Consider the following 26,089-nt stretch of genomic DNA (forward strand, 5'->3'; position numbering starts at 1 on the left):
TAAGCTGCTAACATCATATCTGTCTGACAAATAAAAGTAAGAAAAAGCACATTCATCTCAAAACGAACGTCACCTTGTAGTGAACTTTTATAGCCCTTCCCTTAGAAGCTCTTCTAAACATCCTGAAGCACTCTCTCAAGCTTTTATCCTTTCCTGTTCAGAGCTGAGTGTGTCATTGGGTTGTGCCCTATCCCCGCACTCAGAGTGAATAAAAGGAGCCCCGATTGTAATGTGGCGTTCTCTAACTATCGGTGTCTATAAAAAAGCTGCAGGTGAGTCTAGACTCCATCAGGCTGTACTAGTCATGAGAATGGGTGCAAATGGAAGTGGCTAGTTCATGGTCACTTCCCTTTCCCCCCCCCCCATTTCTTTCAGTCTGTTTATTCGCAGGCTTTAGGGTGAGGGTCTGCTCAGGATGCTGTCTCACCTGCCAGAGATGGGCCTTTAACTGCACAGCGCTGATGAAAAGCAGAGCTGGGGATATTCACTTTACTAAAGTGGCTCAAGGAGATGGAGTAATTTTCCGCTCTGAAACTGGTACCTTGAGGTCAGCCGAGTGTGGTGTGGTAGTTTTTCATGCCACTGCATTAGAAGGAAGTTAGTGGGTATTTGGGTGGCGGGGTGAGAGGGGGAACGCTATCCTATCTATCAACAGAACAATGATTCAGATAGATGCATAAATAACACACAGTTCTGTTGAGTTCTCTATGGATGAAGTCTATAATGGAAAAAAGCTCAATAAGTAAACGTCCCCTGACTTGATTGTGACACTACCAAACTACACAGAACATCTCCAAGGCAGGTGACTACAAAACCTGCATTCAGCCGACACTGTTCAGTCCCTCTTCCTTCACCATGTTGTAGAATGTTTTGTTTGGAGATGGCCATATATGCACATATCACAAAAAATTGGGCATATTTTAAAAATGTATAAACCTACATATTGGACATACATACATAATATAGGCATCATATTATCATGGGCATAATAGCAAAAAAGACATCTCTCATTCTTCACTTTTTGATGTGGTGTAAATCTGGCAGTTGTTCTTTACACTGTGTGAATTTTGACTTCCATTGAAAATTACATTTTTATTTATTTATTTATTTTACTTCTGTAATGTAGCTTTTTTGGAGACGTAAGGTATTTGCACAACTGTGACAAGTTTTCTATCATATATTGTAAAGTATATGTGTTGCACATCTGTTTGTAGATGTTGATACAAGTCTGAAATATGTCACATATCTGAAAATGTTCAATTTAAAAAAAAGTTTGGCATGCACCAATCAGCCATAACATTTACACCACCTGCCTAACACTGTGTAGGTCCCCCAGATCTGAGCTTTCGAGGTATGGTCTCTACAAGGCCTCTGAAGGCGTCCTGTGGTATCTGGCACTAAGACGTAAGCAGCAGATCATTTAAGTCCTGTAGATTGTGAGGTGAGGCCTCCAAGGATCGCATCAATGAGCCTTAGGTGCCCATGATCCTTTCGCCAGTTCACCGGTTATCCTTTCTTGGATCACTTTCTGACCACTGCATGCTGGGAATTTTCCTGCTGTTAACATCTTACCTTCAAAAAGTGAATCTTGCTGCCTAATATATCCTACCCCTTGACAGATGCCATTGTAGATGAAGAGAATCTATCTTTTCCCCCATGGATTTTCAAATGAGACAAATGTATATAAGAGAATTCCATATATTCTAATATGTTATCTATATGAAATCTATATATTGTCATATGTCAGATTTCCATATGAAAACGGTACTCTGTGTTCTTTATATCACAATGTGGGAAACACGCTTCTACATCCATATGTGCTGGTAGGCTATGGCTTTAGACCACTACCAGAGCATTATTCTGGGGAGAGATGTACCAAGATCTTCTGTGCTTTGTCACAGTGACATAGTGTTTAATGTCGTTTGAAGTAAGAAAGCTTTAACTGGGCTACATCAGGCCTGATCCTGTCCTTCCTAGAAGCAAACAATGGCTTAGCTCTCAGAACAAAGCCCAGGGACTGCACGTTTGGGGTTAAGATGAGTCGGAGCGAAAATGGCATTTTCTCAAGCTCAGGTGCAGCAGTCACGTGTTGGCTGAAGAGAAGTGCTTGTCATTTTCAGGAACTGAATGTCCATACCTGAGGCCACTTTGTTCAAACACAGATTAAATCTAGTCCTAGGCTGAAAGAGTTCTCAACTGCCAGCCTAAAGTGTCTCACAACTGTATCATCAAACATGATGATGGGAAAGAGAGATGTAGGTTTTTTATCTGAGAGGGCTTAGCAAGACGTATATTCTCCTGCTTATTCCCTAGCATCATTCCAGCACTAGGTGAGCATAAACCAGTGAATGTTGAGTTGTGAACAATGGTATACAGGTCAACCAGCTCCAAACCAGCATAAACCAGCACATGTTGTGTTTTGGACACTGACATGCTAGTCTACCAGCACCAGGCAAACCAGCATGTGTTATTTTACACACTAGCATGCTGGTCAACCTGCTCCAGACCAGAATGGGATTCATGCTTGTCTAAGCTCTTTGTCAGCAGTTTTGAACTAAAAGATTTAAGTGATGTAGTCAATAAAATATCACATTTTATCCGTATTGCTTTGTTAAAGCCGCAGATTCCAGGCCTAAACCTGGAATTTCTAAAAAGGCAGACTACCATTCTAAAAGTCAATGGCACGGTTTGTTTACCTACCTTGTGTGGAAAGAATAAAACATAATCTTTCTGTTCAGCTACCAGATCAGTATTATTTTAAATAGAAAGCCGTCAAATTTATGAAAAGGTAGTTCTTGGAGTCTGATAAATGTCTTGTAATTTGACTGAATTGGGTTATTTCATGCCTAAATTTGTGACAGTTAACTGAATTTTATCATAACCAATTACCTCCCAATTAGATTTTTTGTTCAAGCACACATTCAAATTCAGCACTATTCCAGAGGTTTTGGGAAATATCAGGATGGAGTCTTGGCAGATGGAGACAGATTAGTTTCCTGTCAGGATATGTGGAAAACATTCTGAGCCATCCATTAGAATTAATGTATCCTGTGCTTTTGGTCCAAATCGCTGTGATTATAAAGCTTTGACACCTCCAGATGACAGTACATTTTTCAGTTACAGCAAAAAGCCTTGTACATTAGTAACTCAGTGGATAAAATTCAGTGTCCTTGGTTAAGAAAATACATACACATATAGTAGATTGTCCTACAGACATATACAACACCTCAGACTGCGTTGTATTCTGTGTGCATGTAATTAGGATGTACAGTATTTAAGTGTAATTGGATGGTTTTGTTTTGATTGTACTATTTCACTTCAATATTTAGATTGCAGCATGCAGGTGCGAATTGTTGTGATCCTGTTGACACTGCATCTGTCCAGCTGCTGCATTAAGCATGACTAAAGAAAGCTGAGAGCAATGGGGAAATGCTGAGTCTTGCAGCATCATCTCACTCACTAGTGCCTTTCTGAGTTATAAGGGGTCTAAGGGCAGTTGCACTTCCTGTTACTGTGTTTTTTGAGGGTGGGAGGAGGAAAGGCTGCAGAGATGGGAGAGAAATGACAGAGTGACTGCCTTTTGTCTGGGGGCAGAGCAGCAGGCTCAGAGGGGCGAGAAAGACAGAGGTAGGGGGTTCCTCTAGATGTTCAACTAGTGAGGCTGTGACGGCCATTTCTCTGTGTTTACGGAATAGTGGAGCGGCTGCACGTTCTTAAAATGGACCTGTTAAGACATTGGTTATCATAAAGAAGGCCTCGACTCCATGACCTGGAAGTGTGTTCACCTACTTTGAGCCATTTTACACAAGATACAGACTATCACCAAATCTTTTCGTTCAACCCCACAGTCTTCTCAATGCACAGGTGAGTGAATCTGCCATACATCAGTACTAGCACAACAAAACCAGATGAATGTTAAACGTTTATTTAAATGGAGGGTTTCAGTCTAAGCGAGTTTGGACCAGTTAGATGCGTCTGCAACACTCAACACTCACACGACATGACAGCCACACAATTATGCCCATGTCTGACAAGAAGCAATCTTCAAATGAAGGAAGTGAAGGATATTGACAGGGAGTTGACCCCTTCTTTGCTGTAATAATAACCTCTGTTTGTCCAAGTTTGCACTAGATGTACATTCCTGTGAGGGTTTGGTTGCATTCTGCCACAAGAGCATTGTTGAGGTCAAGCATTGATATTGGATGATTGGTTTTGGCACTTCTGCTCTTCCCAGAATAATTGGATATAGCTCCATCACTCCAGAGAAGGCAGTTCTACTGATCCACAGCCCAATTCTGGGAGGTTTTTAGCCTACTAGCCCTGGTGATCTGGGCATGGTGACTTCAGCCTACTTCAGAGCATCCCATTCGGCTGGCGGTGCTTTTCTAAGGAGGTTGTACAAACTCATTGTGTACAATTGAAGTCCTGTTTCTGTGTAATTTGGCTGAATCTATCCACTAATTAGAAATGGTGCCTGGATACGTTCAAACGTATTGCGTAACTCACTGCGGTATAAATATTCTTTGGTAAGACCAGCCTGTTTTTGCACCACGCTCAAGCAGGAACACACTGCCACTGCTAGAATTCAACACTGTGCTAGAGACATCCTGTCTGCATCAAAGCGCTGATGGAGTCACACAGGGAGTTATTTATTTGGAGAGCATTAGAGCATCTCTGGCTTTTGGAGCCAGATCACAGCGAGTACACAGATATATTAGTTTTTCTGTTGCTCTCCGAGTATGACCCCTCTCAGGAGTCTCTCAGAGGACGGTGAGTCAGGTTACACAACACAATCAGCTGAACGTAGGCTTGCAAGGTCTAATGAGGTCACAACCTCTCTCACAAACTGATTGGCCTCTCTGTTTTCTAACTCTCTTGGCTGGGGCTCGTGTGTGTGTGTGGCCGCTGATTCAGTGTTTGTGGTTTGTGAAAGTGTGTAAGAGGGAAACGTCTGTAGGACAAAATCTGTGAAGTATCTTTAGCATCGTCTGAATACTGTCGATGGTTCAGAAGCGAACGCCAGGTGATTCTTAAGAGAGCGTTGCTTTTCAGTGTGATGCCAGAGGGTTTGTGTGTTTTCTCCCCCCACCCCCTTTTTGGAATTACTCACTTCTTTTGGAAGCATTTCTCAGAAGTTCGTTTCCCATCTCCAGGCCTTGTTGATCATTTTTGCCAAGTAAATAAACTTTGGGATCTTTGTATCCTTTCAATTAAGTTGGAAGTGAAATGGTAGCCAAAGTAAATAAATAGCTGACAACACACAGATACACACGGCCATGACTCCAGTCACTGCAGGGAAGCATTGTGAGAGGTATATTTCGACTGGTGTAACAGTGGGAAGGAAACTGCTTCTCATGAGTCTTTAAAGTCCTCTAAACAAACTTTTGTCCTCCCTAATTCTCAGCCAATATCACAATACAGCCAGCTTCTTTTTGGACAAATGCCTCCATTCATGCATAAATTATACATTCATTTTAGGAGCCTGTAGCTTTTTAACACTCTATTATGAATGTGACAGTAATTTAACTGACTGGAAGATCAATATTGCATTAAACTGCTCTTGCGTTTGCCCTGAAACCATTAGATGCTTTATACTGAATGAGTCAGAAATGAAACATGATCATTATTTGCTCACTTGCCATATACAATACAAACCTAACATCCCACAATAATAGTGCACGCTTAAAGCTTTATGTATTAATCTGAGGATGCTCTGAGTACTGCTCATGTACTTTAGAATAAACACATTCAGAATGAATTTTAGTCAAACAATACCATTATAAACAAATCCAAATTAAACAGAACTGATTTCCAGCCATTGTCTCTTAATTGTATGTAATATGCATTAGGCATAACTAACAATATGCGTAGTTAACAACTGAATAGTTGGATGTTGTGTGTGGATGTTTAATGCACTGAATTCACCACTGCTGAGAAATAACTGCTGAGAAACTTTTTCAAAGCACTGTTTCTCAAAGCAGCATTGGGATCATAGACATCCTACACTTCAGTGTACTTGTGGCATTCTACCAGGCTATACAGGTAATATCATAAAAGATTGATTACATCATGAGAACATCAGCAATTGCATCTCCCACAAAGAACAGGGTTTATTTATTTATGTATTTTTTTGGATCTGCGCCACCTTCCATGTTTTTAAACCTTTACTGTGAAAATCATTGAGAAGACACTCTTGACAAGCTAAAACTATTGCAGTGCAATTTAGCATAGAAACCTGTGGTAATTACCAGACACGGCTAGTCGTAAACCGTCTATAAGACTGTCAATAAACGTGAGTGGTACTTGCTTTTTCTGTAACTTAGGGGAGTGCAGAAAACATTGCTTCGCAGAGTCAAGTAAATGTATAAGTACACCAGATGCTGGGATGCCTTGAACAACTTGCACATACTGTATTGTACTCTTTACCTTTCCTTACTTAAGGTGTATATATATATATATATATATATATATATATATATATATATATATATATATATATATATATATATATATATATATATATTCTATTTCTCTTTTATATTGATATTTATAAGAGTGTGTCAGTAAATGGATGAACTGCAAAGTAAGAATTTTGTTGTAACTGCTTGTTTCTGCTGTGTATATGACAATAAACTCTTCAATTGAATTGAATGACCAGCAAAACTATGTCAGCAGGGTTGAATCAAAGGTCGTCACTTTGGTTTGGCTGATCATTTTCAATTTCTGAGTAGCCAGCAATAACTCCTTATCTCTAAATGTCAGATGCTTAGTGTATAATTGCCTTTTTACAGTTAATTTTACAGTTTTATTACACTAGGAATTAGCAACTAGCTTTCTCTGGAATTAGCCCTGTGCTCGGCATCGATGGGGTCAGAATGGATGACCTCGCTTGTAGATTCACTGGCTGAAACACATAGAGACTGGTTTGGCCACGCTTTAACCTCACTATCTTCACTGTTAGCCTTAGTTTGAAATGTAGCTAACCACCAGCCTATTTTTCAGAGCTGGAGAATGTAAGACATGTTGCCTCTAATGGGTGAAAAATGCATTGCTAAGGACCGACGGGATAGATTCATTTTTCTGTGGAGTGTTTAAAAATGAAACATCTAGTAATCTTTACGGATTCTTTATGGACAGTTCCTTGCGCCTCACAGTTTGAAAACCCCCGCTCTGCAAAGCCCTCAACTTCGGGATAGGCCCGCTTTAGACAGTTCATAACCAAAAGAAATCTGCAACAGCAGTACTCAACAGACGGACAAAGTAAAACCCAATCAAGGAAATGTTGGGTCATTACAATGTGATGACCACTACTTTGGGGATGGTGGCCCCAGAGGATAAGGAATTTTAGGAATCCCAGGGTCCACAGTACACATGGCAGTGAAATGGCAAGAAATCACATAAAGAACTCATGCGCATGATCTTTATACAAAAAACAAATGTTTTACAATTCCAGCTTTATCCCAAATATTCAGAAATATATTTTTTTTACTGTAGCAAATCATGTGGTCAGCCATTGGCCTAGCAGTTATCCAGTAACCTAAAAATTTAGGAGTGATACCATGATCATGTTTTCTTCTCTTGTTTCAGGCACAATTCCAGAACCATGGACATGACCAGAGCTGAGGGGTCATTGTCTATAAACATCACATCGACACTGACTCCACCAGTCACCACTAATAGTTCTCCACCGTTCCGTGAACCATACCTGCACAGACTGGCACACTTGGATGAGGGACTCTATAATGACTTCTATAGCCTGTGGATAGCCCTGGTGGTCATCAACACCCTGATCTTTATGGTGGGGATGGCTCTCAACAGCCTGGCCTTGTACGTTTTCTGTTTCCGTACAAAACCCAAGACCACGTCGGTTATTTATACCATTAACCTGGCAGTCACGGATCTGCTCGTTAACTTGTCCCTCCCAACCCGCATCATACTGTATTACAGTGGGGGCAAGTGCCTTAACTGCTCCTACGTGCATATTTTCAGCTACTTCGTCAACATGTACTGCAGCATCCTCTTCCTCACCAGCATCTGCGTGGACCGCTACCTGGCCATCGTTCAGGTGGAGGCCTCCCGGAAATGGCGCAACCCCAATGTAGCTAAGGTGGTGTGCGTGTGCATCTGGCTCTTTGCCATCATTGTCACATACTCTTTCCTCACCACGGCCTTTAAGCACTCGGCCTGCTGTGTGTCCAAGCTCTTCGCTCTGAGCGTGTTTGAGTTCTTCCTGCCCTTGGTGATCATTGTGGTGTTCACGGTCAGGATCATGTGTGCGCTGTCCAGTCCAGGTCTGATGCAGCAGAGCAGAGACAGACGAATGAAAGCCGTGCAGCTTCTCACAACTGTTCTGGTCATCTTCACCATCTGTTTCACACCCTTTCACGTTCGACAAGTCCTGGTCTACTTCCACCCAGACCTGCCACACCATGTGATCATGTACCATGTTACCGTCACCCTCAGCAGTCTGAACAGCTGCCTGGATCCTGTGGTCTACTGCTTCGTCACCACCAACTTCCAGTCTACTATGAAGAGGTTCTTCCGAAAGGCAGAGGCGGAGCAGACCAGTGGGGAGATCATCAGCATGCAGAAAAGCTCCAAAGGCTCCGGCACTGTTTTTGCCATCGCTAACAGCATGATAATGACCAACATGAATTCTCCTCAACATGGAGGCCTCCCAGGATGAGGCTGTGCAGCATGGACTGGGTTTTTACTACCTTTATGCAATGCCCATATCAGAGGCCATCTGCTGGACTGAAATGTTTGGACAAATAGTTATGTCAGTTGTTCTTACAAATGACTGTAAGAACAAAGTCATTTTAGGTCTCTAGGTTTATTGTGTTGTACATACCTGGCTACAGATATATGGGAAAGAGTTTAATATTATTAACCTTTAATTTATGATGTGAAGTAGACATGACTTGGATTTGAAACAGAATAGATTTTCAGTAGTTTGAGGATTATGTAAACAATGCCAAAATAGCTTCAGTCAATGCTTACTGTTTTATTCCAATAGACACCTGCCTATTGTACTGTAGGTAGGGCTGTATCGGGGCTGATCCAGGCATATTATAATGGATCGGGTATTGGCTATTTTAATGTGAATCCGGTTAACTATAGTTCAGAGCACTGGTGTCCTGGTGTCCTCAAGGTGCCTTTAACAGATATTACTGCAGGAGTAAGGACGTTTTCAGTAGGTAAATAAAAGAGTTTAGAGTCTGCAGTGTGTCTGCAGTATTTTACAGCAGAACATAAAAGACAGACCATAATATCTAAAAACCTTATAAAACCATCACTGAAACACTCTGTATTTCCAGGCGGGTGGACCTCACGCCTTTCTTTGTTTTTAAACTAGCACTGAGGAGCATATCCACAACCAAGCGGTGGTGCCCGCTTCTATAGTGTGTGTATATTACTAATGATAATATACCCACACTATAGAAACCCAAATCACAGCACATTTTCCCTCTAGAAACCAGTTGTTATTACATTAGTAGTCAACAAACAACAAATAGATATGTTTGGCTGTGTTATTTATACTAACCGGCTGAGACTCTGCTGCTGGCAAAATGACATGATCGGGACATCCCTAATTGTATGCCTAACACAGCTGCCAAGATTTCAGTAGAGTGGATTTTTTAGGTTTGCAGGCAGTATGTTTTAAGTCATGCTTTAAGCAATAATTTAAAGGATTAAAAAAGAGTCTTATTAGTGTTGACCCACCATGAACGGCTTCAATGTGCCATGGAATGGAATCTATGGAATCTATTTACTTCTGGCATCAACATGCATTTCTTTCCCCAAACCACATTCGGGGTTGGTTAGGGCCGGATCTTGTCCACATTTAACACAGGTGTAAAGGGAATGTGTTTTCTGAGATTGAATTTCGTCATTTTCATTTTAATGAAACCATTCATTGCGCCCTCTCGCTCTGTGATTAGGACAAGAGAAGAGCACTATTGGAGAAGAGCACTACTATAAGGACTGGTGTCTGTGGAAACTTCTGGGCATTCAGACAGTCTTGATCCCTGCCAAATTTCTTATGACTGGAAATCATATTTCTGGAGATATTTAACCATATGTAGGCTTCCCAGACTTTTGTTCAGTAGAGTAATTGAATGTGATAATGTTAGTATTTAGCTGAAATACTTGACAGCCTTTGGTTTTAGGATCTAATCATCAAATAAACAACTAATTTGAGATGCAGCATCTCCAGGATTCTGTCAGATCTGAATTAGATATATCTCAACTCAGATGTCACTTTAGTCACTGTTCCTATTGAAATGCTAGCCAGTTGAGCTGTCTTTGTGACTGAAGCTCCTACCATCTGTGCCATAAATCGTGCAGTACACCTGTCTGGTAGCATCTGCACTCATTATGTTCCTCCTCTCATTTATTCTTTTTTTTTTTCCTTTAATTTGTCACCTGCCAGAAAACTAGGTTAGAAAGAAAGCATTATTCACAGTCAGTGACAACTCAGCACCAATCAGGAAATGGGTTATCTCCAGCACCGACTTAGCACTTATCCTCAGAAGACCCCTTCCACTTCTGAGATCTGTTTATTAAAATACATATGATATGGTTTGTTTACAAAACATGTTCAGTGTTGTTGTTAATTGTATTTCTTCCAACTCAAAATAATAAATGAATTTACAAATGGTAAAGCTATCTTTTACAAGAATTGGTATTCCCTGCTCCTGGGCTCCCCCTACAGTCCAAACGAGGAATACATGCCACTCCTGAAAAAGGTCACTTTCACATGCATTTCTGGACAAGCTGTGAGATACAGAACTGTCACTGAAAGTGATAGAAGCATGTGGACTGAGATAGCACAGTAATATTATAGGATTTTACTCTAATGATTACACAGTTCTCGAAAACACCCTGTCCGCTTCACCGATGCAACACAGTGCAGTTAGTGGCATACTGAGCCTGGAGTAGCATTGACAGCGCCATTATTCTCCCTAGTACAGGTCAGTGGAGCATTAGCATGTTTATGAAGCTGTTTTTCTATTTTAAGGTAAAAATGCACAAAAAAACACAATGTTGGTTTAAAATGGTGTTCACTTTTCAATAAACAAACAGTTTAATGAATCTACACTTTACAGTGTATGTCCATAGCAGGTGTTAGCAGACACCTGCTCATCCAGTGCTTCTTCTGAAATCAGTGGTATCAGTAAGGGGTTTGTCCCTCTTTGCTGCAGTGACAGCTTCTACTTTTCCAGGAAAGGCTTACATAAGATCATGGAACATTGCTGAGTGGCCTTGATTACGTTCATTCAGCCACAAAGCCGCAAAGTGGGTAACAACACTGCCTTCCATGCGGCAGACCAGGGTTTGATAAGTGGCAGGGTAAGCCCACCCGTCTACACCAATAAGACTCCTTGGGCAATACTTCCTAAAGAACCATTCTTGTAATAGAGACGTGCGATGAACCTTTTGAAAGATCTTAAACATCACTTCACTTAAACATGGCTCTGGTTATGGAACCAAAAGTGGTTCTTTGATGACGTCACTCAAAGAACCATTTGAAGCACCTGCATTTGCCCAACTCTACGGATCAAATGGAAGTGGCTCTGGAGAAGAGAGTCAGCCAAATGCTGTGCATGAAAACCTAAAAGAATCAGTGAGCTCAGGTACTGGCTGATTACATTAGATTGTGAATTGCACCATTACTTTATGGTATTAAAGTGCCCTGAAGTATCTTTTAACCCTGTCAATGGGCCTCCTTATCTTCCCTATGAACCATGTGGCTGATAGTGATAGTGGAGTCTGGATGGAGGCGGGGATTCTGGCGAGTGGAGTAACTGGCAACCCGCGTCATCACACAATAGAGAGCCCGCACCTTCTGGAGCAGCTGTGGGAGAACTAGTCTCTGACTGACGGGTGAGGTAGGGCGATTTATACCACTAAAATTAAAGTGTCTTTAAATATCTTTTAGAATATATGATGTCTCTAATCGTACTCGAACACGTATGTAGCAAAAAAACCTGCTACCAGAGTGAGGAGCGTAGGTTTGACCTCTTGTTTGGCGAGCACTAGCTAGCAGCCCCTGGGAAACGGTAGCTACTCTCACCCAGACTGCTCGCGTATAGCTAGCTATCATAGCTGGCTAACAGTTAGCAGGCTAGCTTGCGATGTTTAGTAACTTAGCCAGCACTAGCTAGCTAGCTATATACTTTGTAACTTAGTTAGCTAAGCTATTTGGCAGAGATTTGATATATCTGACAAGTTCAACAGCAGCCTGATATGCCCTGTGTCTCGGACTGTAGCCAGCCAGCTAGCTAGCTAACGTAGCTAACCTCCGCAGCTCCAGCTAGCCTCTCCTGCAGCATCACAGCTGTTCGTGACTTCGTCTGGCAACTGTGAAGCTAAATAATGTTTAGGCCACGTAGACTAGACCAAAATAATGTTTATAGACTAGCTAGCTAGCTACATATTTGAGCAGTTATGGTGTCCTGCTCTTGCTCTAGCTTGTAGCTCGCTGTGTTAACACTGCACTGCTCCAGCATCCTTGACTCCATAGCTGGCTAGCTTCTTGCTTCCAACTAATATTTATCTTATTTAACTGCTTGTCATATTTTAACGTGACTGTTTCTAGAAATGAGTGTTTAAGAGGCCCCTTTCTGTCTTATTACTCACTTAAAACGTGTGTCAGCCCCACTGACTACATGACTACAGTAAGGCAAAGTTTAATGGAAATAAAGGCTCAGCAGGTGCACCACGCTTGGGCAAGCCTTTAGCATAGGTTAGTGAAGCAAGAGCAAAGCAGTGATTTATGAAGCATGACTATCTGGGCTTAAGGACAGTCATCCGGCATGTCACATGTTTACCTGAGCATATAAAAAAAAAAACCTCATCCCTTTTCAGTAAATACACTAGCTTTATATTCTCTAGAGAAATGTGTGGATCAAGCCTCAGTGGATTTCTCTTTTCACAGTTTTTGGCTTCAGATGAATGAAGAGGGATTGGCAGATCCATGTAAGTGTTTTTTCTCTATTAGTGCAGACTAATGAGAGAGAGAGAGGAAGAATAGGTGTGGATGTGTGGCTGTATGGATCATAAGGTGCATGTGTAGTACGTGTGGTAGTGGAAATTCTAAAAAAATTAGAACTTAATTTTTAGAGGCCTGCTCTTGTAGAAAGTGCTCTAGGTCACCTCAGATTGACTGTCATTACATGGGGTCCTGATGCAATACCAGCTCTTCCCTAAGTGACCTTCGGCATGCCACATAATTGCAGTCTTGGAATCTTTATTGTTTCTTGAGCATAAATCACATTGTCTCTTTCACAACTCGATGTTTCTTATGCAATTGTATGACCCTACTGTACATTACATGCAGCATTTATGTTGTGCAGGAGACCTGAGAATGTTCAAATGAGAATGTCACCAGTTAAAAGTTTATATCTGATCATTTTGGTAAAAAAAAAAAATGTATTGATTTGTATTTTATAATGATTGTTCTTTCACTTTCTCTCACATCTAGATCTTAACAGATCACTCAATGGGGATGCACAGAGAATCGTCTACCTGTGCTGACTTCCCTCTTCTCCTCCCCTCATCCCTTTTCACTCTCAGGGAAAACATGACTTATGACTTGCCCAAACAGGGCCATGTATGGATTTGTAGTGACCACAGCAGGCGGTAAACCACTCCTTAAAACATATATATATGGAGCGACATATACTGGTTCAAATACTGGTTAGAGTATTATTAGCTGAAACTGTGGTGGAGTGCTTGTGGATTGTCAGAGATCCTGTGGATGATTTAAGCAGAGAAAGAGAGAGAGAAAGAAAGAAGTAGGACTTGTCCTTTGGGCATCTAAGTAGAGCCCCATCCCTGGATTAGTTGAAGTCCCCCTTCCCCCACCGCAGCTGCCTTTATGCAGGTGGAAATGGCACCCAAGAACGCAGATTCAGAGGCTGTACGAGTGCTGGACATGGCGGTGGTGCCCGCTAAGGGTCCGAGCAGCAGGACGAGCGAAGACAAGGAGGTGGCAGTTTCCGAGGAGTCGGCCAGCGAGGGTTCTGTGGACCACATCCCAAAGCGCCTGTGGGTTATGCATGGAGCTGTCATGTTTGGTCGTGAGTTCTGCTATGCCATGGAAACAGCCTTGGTCACACCAGTGCTGCTGCAGATAGGTAGGTGGACATTATTGTATCAACAGGATAGAATAAACTAAATGGTATCAGTATTTAAGTTTTTTGAGGGTTTTTTTCTTTAAATGTTGGATTTTGTTCAGTATCACAGAATACTGTGTGATGGAGGGATGCCTAAAATGGAATTGGGACTTGGGGTAAACACATGGAAAGAGTCATGCTGCAGTACCTCTTTGTAATAGTGTATGACAGAGGCCATTCCTAGTGATGTTTGTATTTAGTGCCGGGTAACAATGAATGTTACTGAGCTTGGCTGGAATGAAGAGAATGTGTGAGTCTGCACATTTCTCTCCCTCTGTTTTCCCTGCATTTCCAATGAGCGCAACTCCAGTGAGCCTCTTGAATTAATACAAATGAGTGAAAAGTAACTATGTAAAGAAATATGCATATCGTTATTTAGACCCACCAAGAATGAGTAGGCCTACTCCAAGATAATAACTTAAGGTCCATCATGATGTTTCTCAAGTTAGAGTATCTTTTGATTTAAAGTCAACCTGAAATCAAAATGCATTTTTGCCTTTCATCAGTCATTTTTGCACACATGCTCCACCTAGATAAGTGATTTGTCCAACACCTGCCTTTTTATACTGGAAAATTGCACTTTTGCTGTTTCACACCTGGCTAAAGTGCTCCCAGGAGATTGCAAATTCAGTTTGTAACTCATGATTAAACTAATGATGAAATATCACATTACAAGCCCTATTAATCAATTCTGGTTTATGACTCAGATCAGACTTGACTGAGCACATTTACACATAATGTAAGTGAGCTCTATCTGTTTTGTAATGTTAACCAATCTATCTCTCTATGCTCTGGACTTGACATGGTTGTTGTCTGTCTCATTCTAAGTTATACAAAAGAAACTTTGAAATCCAATAGGAGGGGCTGAAGCATCTAGACTGAGTCATTCCAGACTATCAAAATATGCTAAAAATCTGATTTGGGCCGGCAGTCTTAACATAGCCAAAGTTACTCAATTTTGAAATTTAAAAAGATCAGATTTAACATGTCCACACAGCCCTGAAAAAAATCAGAGATGTGTCACATTTTAAAGCATATTAAAGTAATGTGAATGCAAAGAGGATGTTTCAGATTGGTTGACTGACTGGCTTCTGCCTAACCTGCTTTCCACACTAAGCACCACCTCTGTATGCTTCTTATTGAGCACATGTGCTTTTTTTATTTATGTATGCCAAAAGGATGAGAGATCTGCCGGTACTCATGTAGTTCTCTTTGACTCGAGGTAAAAAAAGTCTGTCTGCTTTGTTAAAGTATGTATTCATCTTCACAGTGGGTAGGGATGTGCAAGTGAAAGCTTAATGGCTTCAGGCCTACACAATAGCACAGCTACCTGCTGCTGAAAGCAGGATTCAAACCTGTTAAAAAAGCAGAACCTATTGTGACTTGCAATTACAGAGATATATATTATGAAATGCCTCCTGGATCATCTATCTCCTCTGTTGCTCTTTATTGCAGTGGTAAAAGTAACTACGGAATTTGATAAGTAGTTAAAGCATCAGAAGCTGTTACTTCATGAACAAACTCTGAGGCCCTTGAGTGATAGTTACAGTGTTGTAAAAGGCAGGTTCAGGAAGAGTGGGCATGTTCAAACAGATCAAGATATGTTCCACTGACCCTGAGCGGCACACCCAATGTAGACGTGTAGCATTAAATACTCATGCTGCTATGTGATATTGGTCCAAAGTTTCATAAACTATAAAAGGCCTGTTTGAAAATCCTAGATGTAAAAAGTAATGCCTAAAACTGCAGATGTGTTAAGTCCCATATTTGTCTTTCCAGGTCTTCCAGAGCAGTACTACAGTCTTACATGGTTCCTTAGCCCTATTTTGGGGTTAATCCTCACCCCTCTAATTGGCTCAGCGAGTGACCGCTGTACCCTCAAATGGGGTCGGAGAAGGCCCTTCATTCTGGCTCTCTGTGTAGGAGTGTTGATGGGCGTGGCACTGTTTCTCAATGGATCTCTAGTGGGTAAGGTTCTCTTTGACATTTTCTGCTAACCTTTACCTAATTTTGGTAGGAGGTGCACTATATGTCCAAATGTTTGTGGATGCTACCTTTAATGATTGTATTCGGCTACTTCAGCAATTTAACACCTATTGCTGACACTGACCTACAAATATGCTCACACACACACACCACTTGCCTAGTCCCTGTAGAGAATTATTGCTAATAGACTAGGACTGTCTAGAGCAGATTAAAAATTAACCTATTAACACCATGCTGCCTAATAAAGCCCCCCAGCATTGTGCTGTGAATCAGTGGAATTGTGTTCCCTGGAATGACTGTCCTCCATCCAGTTTGGGTGGGGTGAGGTGGTAATAAGACAACACCCTGACCTCACAGACTCTCTTGTTGCTGAATGCAACAGCTCCTCACAGCAATGCTCTGAAATCTAGTAGAAAGCCTTACTCCAATAAAAGAAGGATACACTTTTTTTTTATATAGTGACCTTGATTTCACAAGAAACAATGAATAAGCAGGTGTCCCAATATATTTGGCCATATAGTGTAACAATTGCAATTGTTGTACGCAACAGGAAACTGATTTTGAAATATGAAATATTTTCCTTGTTCTTTTATTCATTCACATGTTCAGTGTCCTGTTAAACTCTTTCTGTTATTGTTTAACTGCCACTTATGGTGTAGTCACAAGTCAGGTGAACTTTATTTTGTTCAGTATTATAACAAACAGTTTTATTTATTTTTTTACACTGACTTTCCTGTGTTTGCATTTGTGTGTTAGGCCTTGCTGTAGGGGATGTGCCTGGTAACCAGCCCATTGGAATAGTTCTCACCGTGCTGGGGGTAGTGGTATTGGACTTTTGTGCTGATGCGTCAGAGGGACCAATTAGAGCCTACCTGCTGGATGTGGCTGATACGGAAGAGCAGGACATGGCTCTTAATGTTCATGCCTTCTCAGCAGGTGATGTGCATGAAGTATTTTTTCTTGTATTCCTTTTTAGAATAGGTGGCTATTTAGTTACTTAAATACTACTAAATAAATGTGAGTGTCTATACTCTTTATTCTCACATGCACTGTTCAGTGGGACACCTTAAGTGTGGGGCATATGTTGTGGAACATCAAGTTATATTATTTGCATAAAGACCTAAATAACAGCTTATGCTGATTCTCACCTATTTTATTACTTTTGAATTTGATGTACAGGGTTAGGAGGAGCTGTGGGCTACATGCTTGGAGGTTTGGACTGGACAAACACTCTTTTGGGTCGTGCCTTCAAGGCGCAAGAGCAAGTTCTCTTTTTCTTCGCAGCCATCATTTTTGTGATTTCTGTGACCCTTCACCTTTTTAGCATTAAGGAGCGTCCATACAACCCCCACCAGCAAGAGGCACTCGAGGCAGAGGATGCAGACAGCTTATCGTCTGTTCAGCTTAACGGAACCCTTCCTCGCCCTCGCCCAATGCCTCAGCTGGACCTTATTGATGAGGAAGCTTTTGAAACTTTTGAAGACAATCAATCTGAGCGACATATTCAAATGGAATTCCTTAATGTACGGAGTAAAAGTGACTCCATTCTTGCTGTACCAGACACTACCATTGAACTTGACCCAGACTTAGCCCTGGATCTTGATAATCATTTTTTCAGTGACATGCAACCAACTTTATCCCAGGCCTTCAAGACTGAAATGGGAATGAGGCTGTTTGATCATTGCCATAACAGCACCTGCCACACTAGTCAGTGCTGCAATCCCTCAGTCCATCATGTATCTCCTTGTAAAGAAGAATGCCTCTTTGCAACTTCCAAAGCCATGAATGGAGACTATGCTGGTGCCAGCCACCCAGCAGCTGTCACAGTGGGTGCTGCGAACCACCAGAACAAAGTGGGTGGGCGTCAGCCCCACTTCAGCACAACTGTACGTTGCCGACACCCCTCCTTCTATCGGCAACCTTCCTTTACTTTCTCTTACCACAGCCGTGTGGGCTTCCTACGACCTCTTCGCCGTGGCAATAATGCACACCCAATGAAGTCATCACGAAGCCTGAATGACATTGATGCGTTAGTGAGGCGACAGGAACGGCGCAAGCTACAGCAGAGCGGTAGCGCATCATCTGGACCTGATGAGGAAGATGAAGAGAGTGAGGAAGGAGGAAGTGGTACGACTGTAAAGCTGCTGTGGCTGTCCATGCTAAAGATGCCTCCGCAGCTCTGGAGGCTGTGCATATGCCATCTCCTCACCTGGTTCTCCATCATCGCTCAGGCTGTTTTCTACACTGACTTCATGGGACAGGTCATCTATGAAGGAGATCCAACGGTAAGTGGAGCTCTGCTTCTAGGTCTTCACAAATGTGTGTTGTAACAACTCTAGACAACAAAAGTGACTCTTTCATTTTCCACATAGGCTGCTGCAAACTCGACCGCTCTTCAGAACTACCATAAGGGAGTGCAGATGGGTTGCTGGGGGCTAGTTATCTATGCTGTCACTGCTGCCATCTGCTCAGGTATGTTTTACTTCCTTTGCCTATATTAAAGCCACAAAAGGGAACAACTAAGTTACAACCCTTGCTCTGAATTTTCTAGAATTCTAGTGTAGGGTTTGACATATTTTGCTGCTCTTGACTCAAGCTTTTACTGTAGGACCCTGCAGTGGCACAGAAATGACAACAGTGTTTGTGAACATTATTGTGTAAAAAAAAAAAAAAATGTTTGGGGGCAAGTGGGATAGATCAATGTTGTTTAAAATGTGAGGTATCTTCTATGTGTTGTCTTGGAGTTCAGTTTGTGGAGCACTCTAAAAAAGAAACTGCATTCAGAACTTAAAGTAATGACCCCTGTTAACAAAGCATTATCAGCAATAATAGACAATAGTGAACGCTAGTACAACTGCAGATAGCATACAATAGAAATGAAAGGCATGTGTTTCCACCTCGAGTAATGGAAGTACAAGTATCTCTTGTATGCACTGGTTTAGATGCTTCATTAGCAGTTCAGTCAAATGTTTTTGGATTGTTGCAAACTTAATACTCCACAAGCTTGTCTCTTGTGGCTTTAATTGGACCCTTATCTGCTGTTGCCAATTTGCATGCTTTAAATTTGCATTTGCAGTTTTCTGTATATATGTTGCACAGTGAGCTAAATGAGACAAAAATAGTTTTGACACATGGCTCTGTATTCCATTTTAAGTGCCTCTTTTAATTAAAAATACTTTTTCCCCAAATCAAATATACCATTTATAGGATGTAGTATAGTCAGCTTGTTATATTACTCCACAGCTTGTTCTATTTTTTTTTTAATTCTTTAATTTATGGGGGAAAAAAAGTTCTTTAAAGAAACATTAATTGAAAGGTTGGGCAAAGTATCCTATTCATGCTCCTGGGGACACCCAGCACTGCATATTTTAGTGTCCCTGTGATCTAACAAACCCAGTTCAGCTCATTAAGCATTCTGTTAATGTGCTGTGTTGAATTGCTGGAAAAGGGAGACAGCTAAAAGGCGTTTTTATGGCATTACAAAGAACGTTTTTGCCACCTTTGCCTATGATGTTGTTCTCGTGTTGTCATGTTAAGAAACATACTTAAGAGACATACAATGCTTTTGGGATGAGGTGGGATGGTGATCACCCAACAGCCTGACCTCACTAACGTAATAATGTTGAATGCAATCAAACCCTAACTGCAATACTCAAATCTAGTATAAAGCCTTCTCTGGACAGTAGAGACAGTTACTCTAGCGTTTGTTTGTTTTTGTTTATATCTATATTTTAGAAGAAACCAGGTGTCCCAATACTTTTGTCCGTAAAGTCTAGTTCCAGACTCCACTCATATTTGTTTTCCAATTAAAGTACTAATAAATGAATTTGTAAAATTCACACATTTTATTCATAATAAATAACATAGCAAACATGTGTTTGTCTTTTTAAAGCTGTGCTTCAGAAATACCTCGACAACTACGACCTGAGCATTAAGATCATCTACATGCTGGGAACTCTGGGCTTTGCTATGGGCACAGGCGTAATGGCCATCTTCCCCAATGTCTATGTTGCCATGATATTGATAAGCACCATGGGCATCATCTCAATGAGTATATCATACTGTCCGTATGCTCTGCTGGGGCAGTATCATGAGATCAAAGAGGTAAGATTCAGCAAATTGATTATTATTAAGGTTTACATTCATTATCCTAACCAGATGACCCATAAGTTACTATATGGTGTTGTTAAAATAGAAACAAACTGTACATTAAAAAATAAGCTGAAATCATCTCCTGTCTTGTGCTGTTACAGTACATTCGCCACAGTCCTGGTAACTCTCGCCGAGGCTTTGGGATCGACTGTGCCATCCTGTCCTGCCAGGTCTATATTTCTCAGATTTTGGTGGCTTCGGCTCTTGGCGCAGTTGTGGAAGCTGTAGGCACCGTCCGGGTCATCCCGATGGTGGCTTCAGGAGGATCCTTCCTTGGCTTCCTCACGGCTGCCTTCCTTGTCATTTATCCTGACACCCTTGAGGATGAGGATGAAGAAGATGAAGACAAACAAGCCCAGTGTGAACCGTTGGATGGGTTGAAAGAAATGGATCCAGGTCGCACTAAAAGTGCAGTGAAATGTTAGAGTTAAGGGTGTTTACAGATGTACTGCAGACATATGAATCCTACAGTTCACACTTTTACTGTGTGGATTTAGAAAATTAAGTGTACTACAGAGTGAGCTTTAGCTCTCAGGCGGCACTGCCTATGAGTAGTAGTTGTTTTACTACCAGAGGAGGTCCTGGGAGTCCCAACAGCCTTGCTTGAAGCTCAGCTTGGTGATTTCAGTGTATGACTGGCAGTGTATGTAAAGCGAGAAAAGGGATTTTAAGTCAGATGTTGATTTTGACATTTTTCTATACGAGTATTTATTTTGAATGAATGGTACAACAGTTCCCTTTTCTACAGGATAAACCACATCGTTTGAAAGTCTCAAGTGCAGGTTCTACCCGGTTTACATTACTGCACTTATCACAATTCCACTTATTTTAAACCGTGCCATCTTACTTTACTGTGATGTTTGCACATTGATTTGTCCTTTCACTATGCTGGATTACCGTTAGTGCTTGAAAAAGGAGCACTCAGGGGAACACGTTTGAGCTGCTGCAGCTAAGCATGACATGCTTACGTCTCTTAATGAAAGTCTTAATTATGTACAATGCCAAAAAAAGCATGCAACAAACTTTATAATCATATATAAGCTTTGTTTCTGTGTAGACTTGAGTACCACAAGTTGTAAACAGTTGCTTAAATGAAGTAATTGCTTGTGGTATACGCCTTAAGAGTGGTCTTAGGTGGAAGTCAGAGGAAACCTCAGAGGCCTTAATAATCATAGCTAATTGTTTTTTCCTCTGTCCTGAGATTCATCCATCCTCAGAAGAACTCTGTGCAGCTACAGTTAATGGTATTTTTAGCAGCTGATGATCTCACACCGTTTTGTGTTGATGTTTTATAAAATGGTTTAAGGTAGTGTTTAGGTAGAAGATGTTAGTCTTGGATCAAATCTTGGGAGTCACCTCGGCACCAACAGTGAGCTGAGCTGTCTGACTTTTAACATTGATAGGAACCATAACAGTATTACTGTGGCATACAAAGTGGTGTTTTTATTTTTATTTAATATAAATAATTTTAAGGTCCTCGGAAGATCTTACCAGCTGCACTTGATTTTGATGTTTTTTTAATCACTAACTGTACAGAGGAAAATGTTTTAATTTACTGGAATTTACAGCATTGTTTTGTAAAGGAATGCTGTGCGTGGTACTGCTGTGACTTTTGGTAGTGTTGGACCAAATGGGCTGTTTTTACAGTTTCAGGTGTTTTATTTTGGATCATTTGTACAATTTGGATACAAAAGAAAGTTTTATGATAACCAGTAAGACTACATGTCTCTTTTTTTTCTCTTCCCATGCACTACTAACACCAGAAAACGAATCATGGACGACATTTTAAAAACTGAATTAAACGTGAAAAATAGTATCTGCACTATATTATCTATTAACTATATATATTTGTACATAATTAAATGCTTTTGCTGTTTTTGTGAACCCTACACATTCAGAATTGTAAACTGCTGTTTTAGGAAGCAGACAGTGTTTCTCTGAAAGCCTTTACACAAAATTAGCCTGAATACTTTGCCTGATGACACGTAGTTTTACAATAGTTTGAGACAGACGTTTGGCCTTAAACCTGTTTGTAAAAGCTTTTCATAGATGCTTTTTCATAAGTGACACTTGCCCTTTTTAAATGCTGATATTAGAGAGGTAGTAAATATTAGCTTGTATTATTCCTTTTTATAAACTATTATTATTATATTATTATTATTATATTAAACACTTGAAAAAAAAGGGTAGACCATCATTCTTCTATCCCCACAAGAAGAAACACACACGAACACCAAATCTGAGCCAGCATATTCTGCTGACACCTGGTATCAGATCTCTGCAATGCAGGGTGTTGAAAAACAAAATAGCACCTAAAGAAATATTTTCACTGTATCACTATTTTACATTTAATAAATATAGATTAACACATCGGTTTACTGCTGTAAGCTGGCAAGTGTTTCCTACGTTGAACTGTTTCGGATCAAACTACTCTACTAGAGGGTCAGTTTCTCAGACAGAGATAATCGTCCTGGTTTACATCTTCCTTACAATTCAACATGCACTGTAGTCCAGGACTAGACTTCATCTTTAGATTCCCCTTTAAAACTGTGCCAAGTAGCCAAGCATCACTAGATGGCGGTGTTTCACAGGAGTCGGTGTGCACTGTTACTCTGATGTACGCATGTTCATCTCACAGGAAGGAACCGAGTCACTAAACGGATGGTTTTTATGTATTAGGACTAAACATTTTTTAAAGGTTTGCATTTTTCTCAGCCAGCATTCAGGCCTTTAAAGTTTGACTGACATTAAAACTTTACCTCCAGTCACGTGAACTAATCGCACTGTTTACATGGCCAAGTGAATCATAACGAATCGCACTGTTTACATGGCCAAGTGAATCATAACGAATCACACTGTTTACATGGCCAAGTGATACATAACTTTCTAGCATCCACTTCACGCCCGCGTCGTTTCTGACAAACTTTGGGAGATTTCATATAAAACTCTTGCCATGAAATACGACACTATAGGTGTGTATGTTCTCTCTGTACACCAGCTGGCTTACTGTTTATTGTACGTCTATGGTTTGTGCTTTCTGCGAGCAGAAGCGTCAGTGAGCACGGAGAAGAAGAGAGTCGATTCGGTCAAACATATTGTCACCGTACGAAAGTGAATCGTTCAGACATTGTTTAATTGAAACCGGCGATTCTGAATATTAGTCAAAAGAAAGTTCAAATTAATTGATTCGATTAACTGAATCAAGTTTGATTGAAGTGAAGAGAATCGACTCGATAAAACTGAATCAAAGTTGATTAAAGCGGACAGTTCGATAGAATCGACTCAGCAAACGGAATCAACGTTAATTAAAGCGAACAGTTCGATTGAATCGACTCGATAAACTGAATCAAAGTTGTTTGAAGCGGACAGTTCGATAGAATCGACTCAGCAAACGGAATCAACGTTAAAGGTAAAAAAAGGATAAAGGTGCACGTATTCGTCACTGTACAGCGAAATGTGTCCTCCGCATTTAACCCATCTGGTAGTGAACACACACACACGTGTTAGGGGCAGTGAGTACACACACACACACCCAGAGCCCGGGGAGCAGAGAGGGTAAAGGGCCTTGCTCAAGGGCCCAACAGTGGCAGCTTGCCGAGCCCGGGAATCGAACCCACAACCCTGTTATCGATATCCCGGCGCTCTAACCGCTGAGCCACCACTGCCCACACTGCGGACAGTTCGATAGAATCGACTCGCCAAACTGGATCAAAGTTGATTAGAGCGGGCAGTTCAATAGAATCGACTCTGCAAACTGAATCAAAGCTGATTTTATCATTAATGTTTAAATAGTCTGGCCAGAGGAGGATGGGTCGGGTCCCCCTTGTGAGTCTTGGTTCCTCCCAAGGTTTCTTCCTCCAGCTCTGAGGTAGTTTTTCCTTGCCACTTCCTTGCCTTTATTAAGTACTAATTATGTAAAGCTGCTTTGTGACGACAACAGTTGTAAAAAGCTATACAAATAAATTTGACTTGACTTGATTAAAGCGAACAGTTCGATAGAATCGACTCGCCAAACTGGATCAAAGTTGATTAGAGCAAGCAGTTCAATAGAATCGACTCTGCAAACTGAATCAAAGCTGATTAAAGCGAACAGTTCGATAGAATCGACTGGATAAACGGAATCAAAGTTGATTAAAGCGGACGGTTCGATAGAATCGACTCGCCAAACTGGATCAAAGTTGATTAAAGCGGACAGTTCAATAGAATCGACCCTGCAAACTGGATCAAAGTTGTTTGAAGCGGACAGTTCAAAAGAAACGACTCGGCAAACGGAATCAAAGTTGATTAAAGCGTACAGTTCGATAGAATCGACTCAGCAAACGGAATCAAAGTTGATTAAAGCGTACAGTTCGATAGAATCGACTCAGCAAACTGAATCAAAGTTGATTAAAGCGGGCAGTTCGAAAGAATCGACTCGCCAAACTGGATCAAAGTTGATTAAAGCGGACGGTTCGATAGAATCGACTCGCCGAACTGAATCAAAGTTGATTAGAGCGGGCAGTTCGATAGAATCGACTCAATAAACTGAGTCGAACTCTCCTTCGCTGTTGTTGCTGTTCACAGGCATGTTTAGTAGCCGGGGATCAGACTCGTCTTCAGAGCTCACACATTACCACAGTTCTCACCAGGTATGTTTGTTCTTATTCTTACTGTAGGAGTTAAACGGAGTGCGCTGACTAGTGTCAACATAAAGCTTTCTGTCACTAAAATGACTCGGAGAGCAGTTTTCTATGGGTGACAAAGTTTATCATATATTTGTCACGCGGCAGTAGTTCAGGTGATCCCATAAACATGCATGTAATATTGTAGCTTTGATGAAATGAGGGTTAAAACGTATCTCCAGATTTAGCTACTATTTCTACAGAGCAGACGATGAAAGTTAATATACGAGGAGCATGTTCAGTCTGGTCTTGGTGCCTTTCTGCTGTTTTTTTTTTTATTTATTTTTTTTTTATTATTTTTTGTAAGTTTTCTAAGATGGTTTTCATCTGTGTTTTCCTCTTTCATGTTGAGTTGGGACGTTTTGCTCTTACAACACACATGAGTCCAATTTAGAGCAGGAACTCCCAAAAGCAGGCTAATGTGATTACACACCCACCAGCCTCTCAGCTCTGCCTCTCAGCTCTGCCTCTCAGCTCTGTAGTGTGTAGATATACATATGAGTGGATCTCTGTAACAGTGTCCTCTACTTTCTTCTCAGACCCATAGAGCACCTGGGTTGCAGTTGGAGTTAACCACATTTAATGCAGCCATTATTGTTTTTAGTTGCTGAGAAAGTCGCCTTCGGTGTTGATTTCCTCATGCTGGTGAGTTTAATGGCCTGCAGGCCTTCACTTGTTAAGACAGGCTTCTTTAAGCTGAAGCATTTCATAACACATGCTTCTTAAAGCTTCACTGAATAAAAATATAAAGACTTTTTGCCTAAATATTTGATGACACTCAGCTTAATACAAGCAGTTTCGGACACAGAGCTCTATGTCTGCTTTTATGATTTATTTCCCCATATAACTGCAGTGTAGGGAGGGTATCTATAGGCTCACTATTTTAATAATAACATGTTGCTTCAGCAAGGAGGATTTTATTACATTAAAAACTGGAAATCCCTCCTTAAACAATCAAGTATTAAACACTCTTTTCTGTGTTTATAGGTTTTGACCTGCATCCTCAGCTCAGCCGAGATGGAAGTCACTAAAGCACGGCCAGTGTATCAGTGAGGGATACAGCTCTGTAGGATCTGCAGCTCTGTGGAGGAGACGGCATACTAGGCTTCA

General features: G+C 41.0%; 2 protein-coding genes across 3 annotated transcripts; both read left to right on the forward strand.

Annotated features, from left to right (window-relative positions):
• The first annotated feature begins 6,864 nt into the window (after positions 1-6,864).
• gpr20 (G protein-coupled receptor 20) lies at positions 6,865-8,686 on the forward strand. Its single transcript, XM_072679157.1, has 2 exons — positions 6,865-6,869; positions 7,588-8,686. Exons 1-2 carry the CDS (start codon positions 6,865-6,867, stop codon positions 8,684-8,686), a joined length of 1,104 nt encoding a protein of 367 aa, XP_072535258.1.
• A 3,154-nt stretch (positions 8,687-11,840) lies between these two features.
• slc45a4b (solute carrier family 45 member 4b) lies at positions 11,841-22,115 on the forward strand. Of its 2 annotated transcripts, none has more exons than XM_072679489.1 (9): positions 11,841-11,891; positions 12,941-12,981; positions 13,487-14,141; positions 15,960-16,148; positions 16,923-17,102; positions 17,346-18,451; positions 18,539-18,638; positions 20,059-20,270; positions 20,420-22,115. In XM_072679489.1, the coding sequence occupies exons 3-9, from the start codon at positions 13,883-13,885 to the stop codon at positions 20,741-20,743; spliced, it is 2,370 nt and encodes a 789-aa protein (XP_072535590.1). In that variant the 5' UTR covers positions 11,841-11,891; positions 12,941-12,981; positions 13,487-13,882; the 3' UTR covers positions 20,744-22,115. The 2 variants fall into 2 exon arrangements, with proteins under 2 accessions (XP_072535590.1, XP_072535592.1); XM_072679491.1 differs by having other exon boundaries at positions 11,863-11,886.
• Positions 22,116-26,089: the final 3,974 nt, after the last annotated feature.

The sequence above is a fragment of the Salminus brasiliensis genome, chromosome 5 (genome assembly GCF_030463535.1).
Source record: "Salminus brasiliensis chromosome 5, fSalBra1.hap2, whole genome shotgun sequence".
In the NCBI taxonomy this organism is placed as follows: domain Eukaryota; kingdom Metazoa; phylum Chordata; class Actinopteri; order Characiformes; family Bryconidae; genus Salminus; species Salminus brasiliensis.

Coding starts and splice junctions, on each gene's coding strand:
- slc45a4b (XM_072679489.1), top strand. CDS start 13,883: ATGCAGGTGGAAATGGCACCCAAGAACGCAGATTCAGAGGCTGTACGA. Junction 16,149..16,922: donor TCTCAATGGATCTCTAGTGG/GTAAGGTTCTCT, acceptor TTTGTGTGTTAG/GCCTTGCTGTAGGGGATGTG. Junction 17,103..17,345: donor TGTTCATGCCTTCTCAGCAG/GTGATGTGCATG, acceptor TTTGATGTACAG/GGTTAGGAGGAGCTGTGGGC.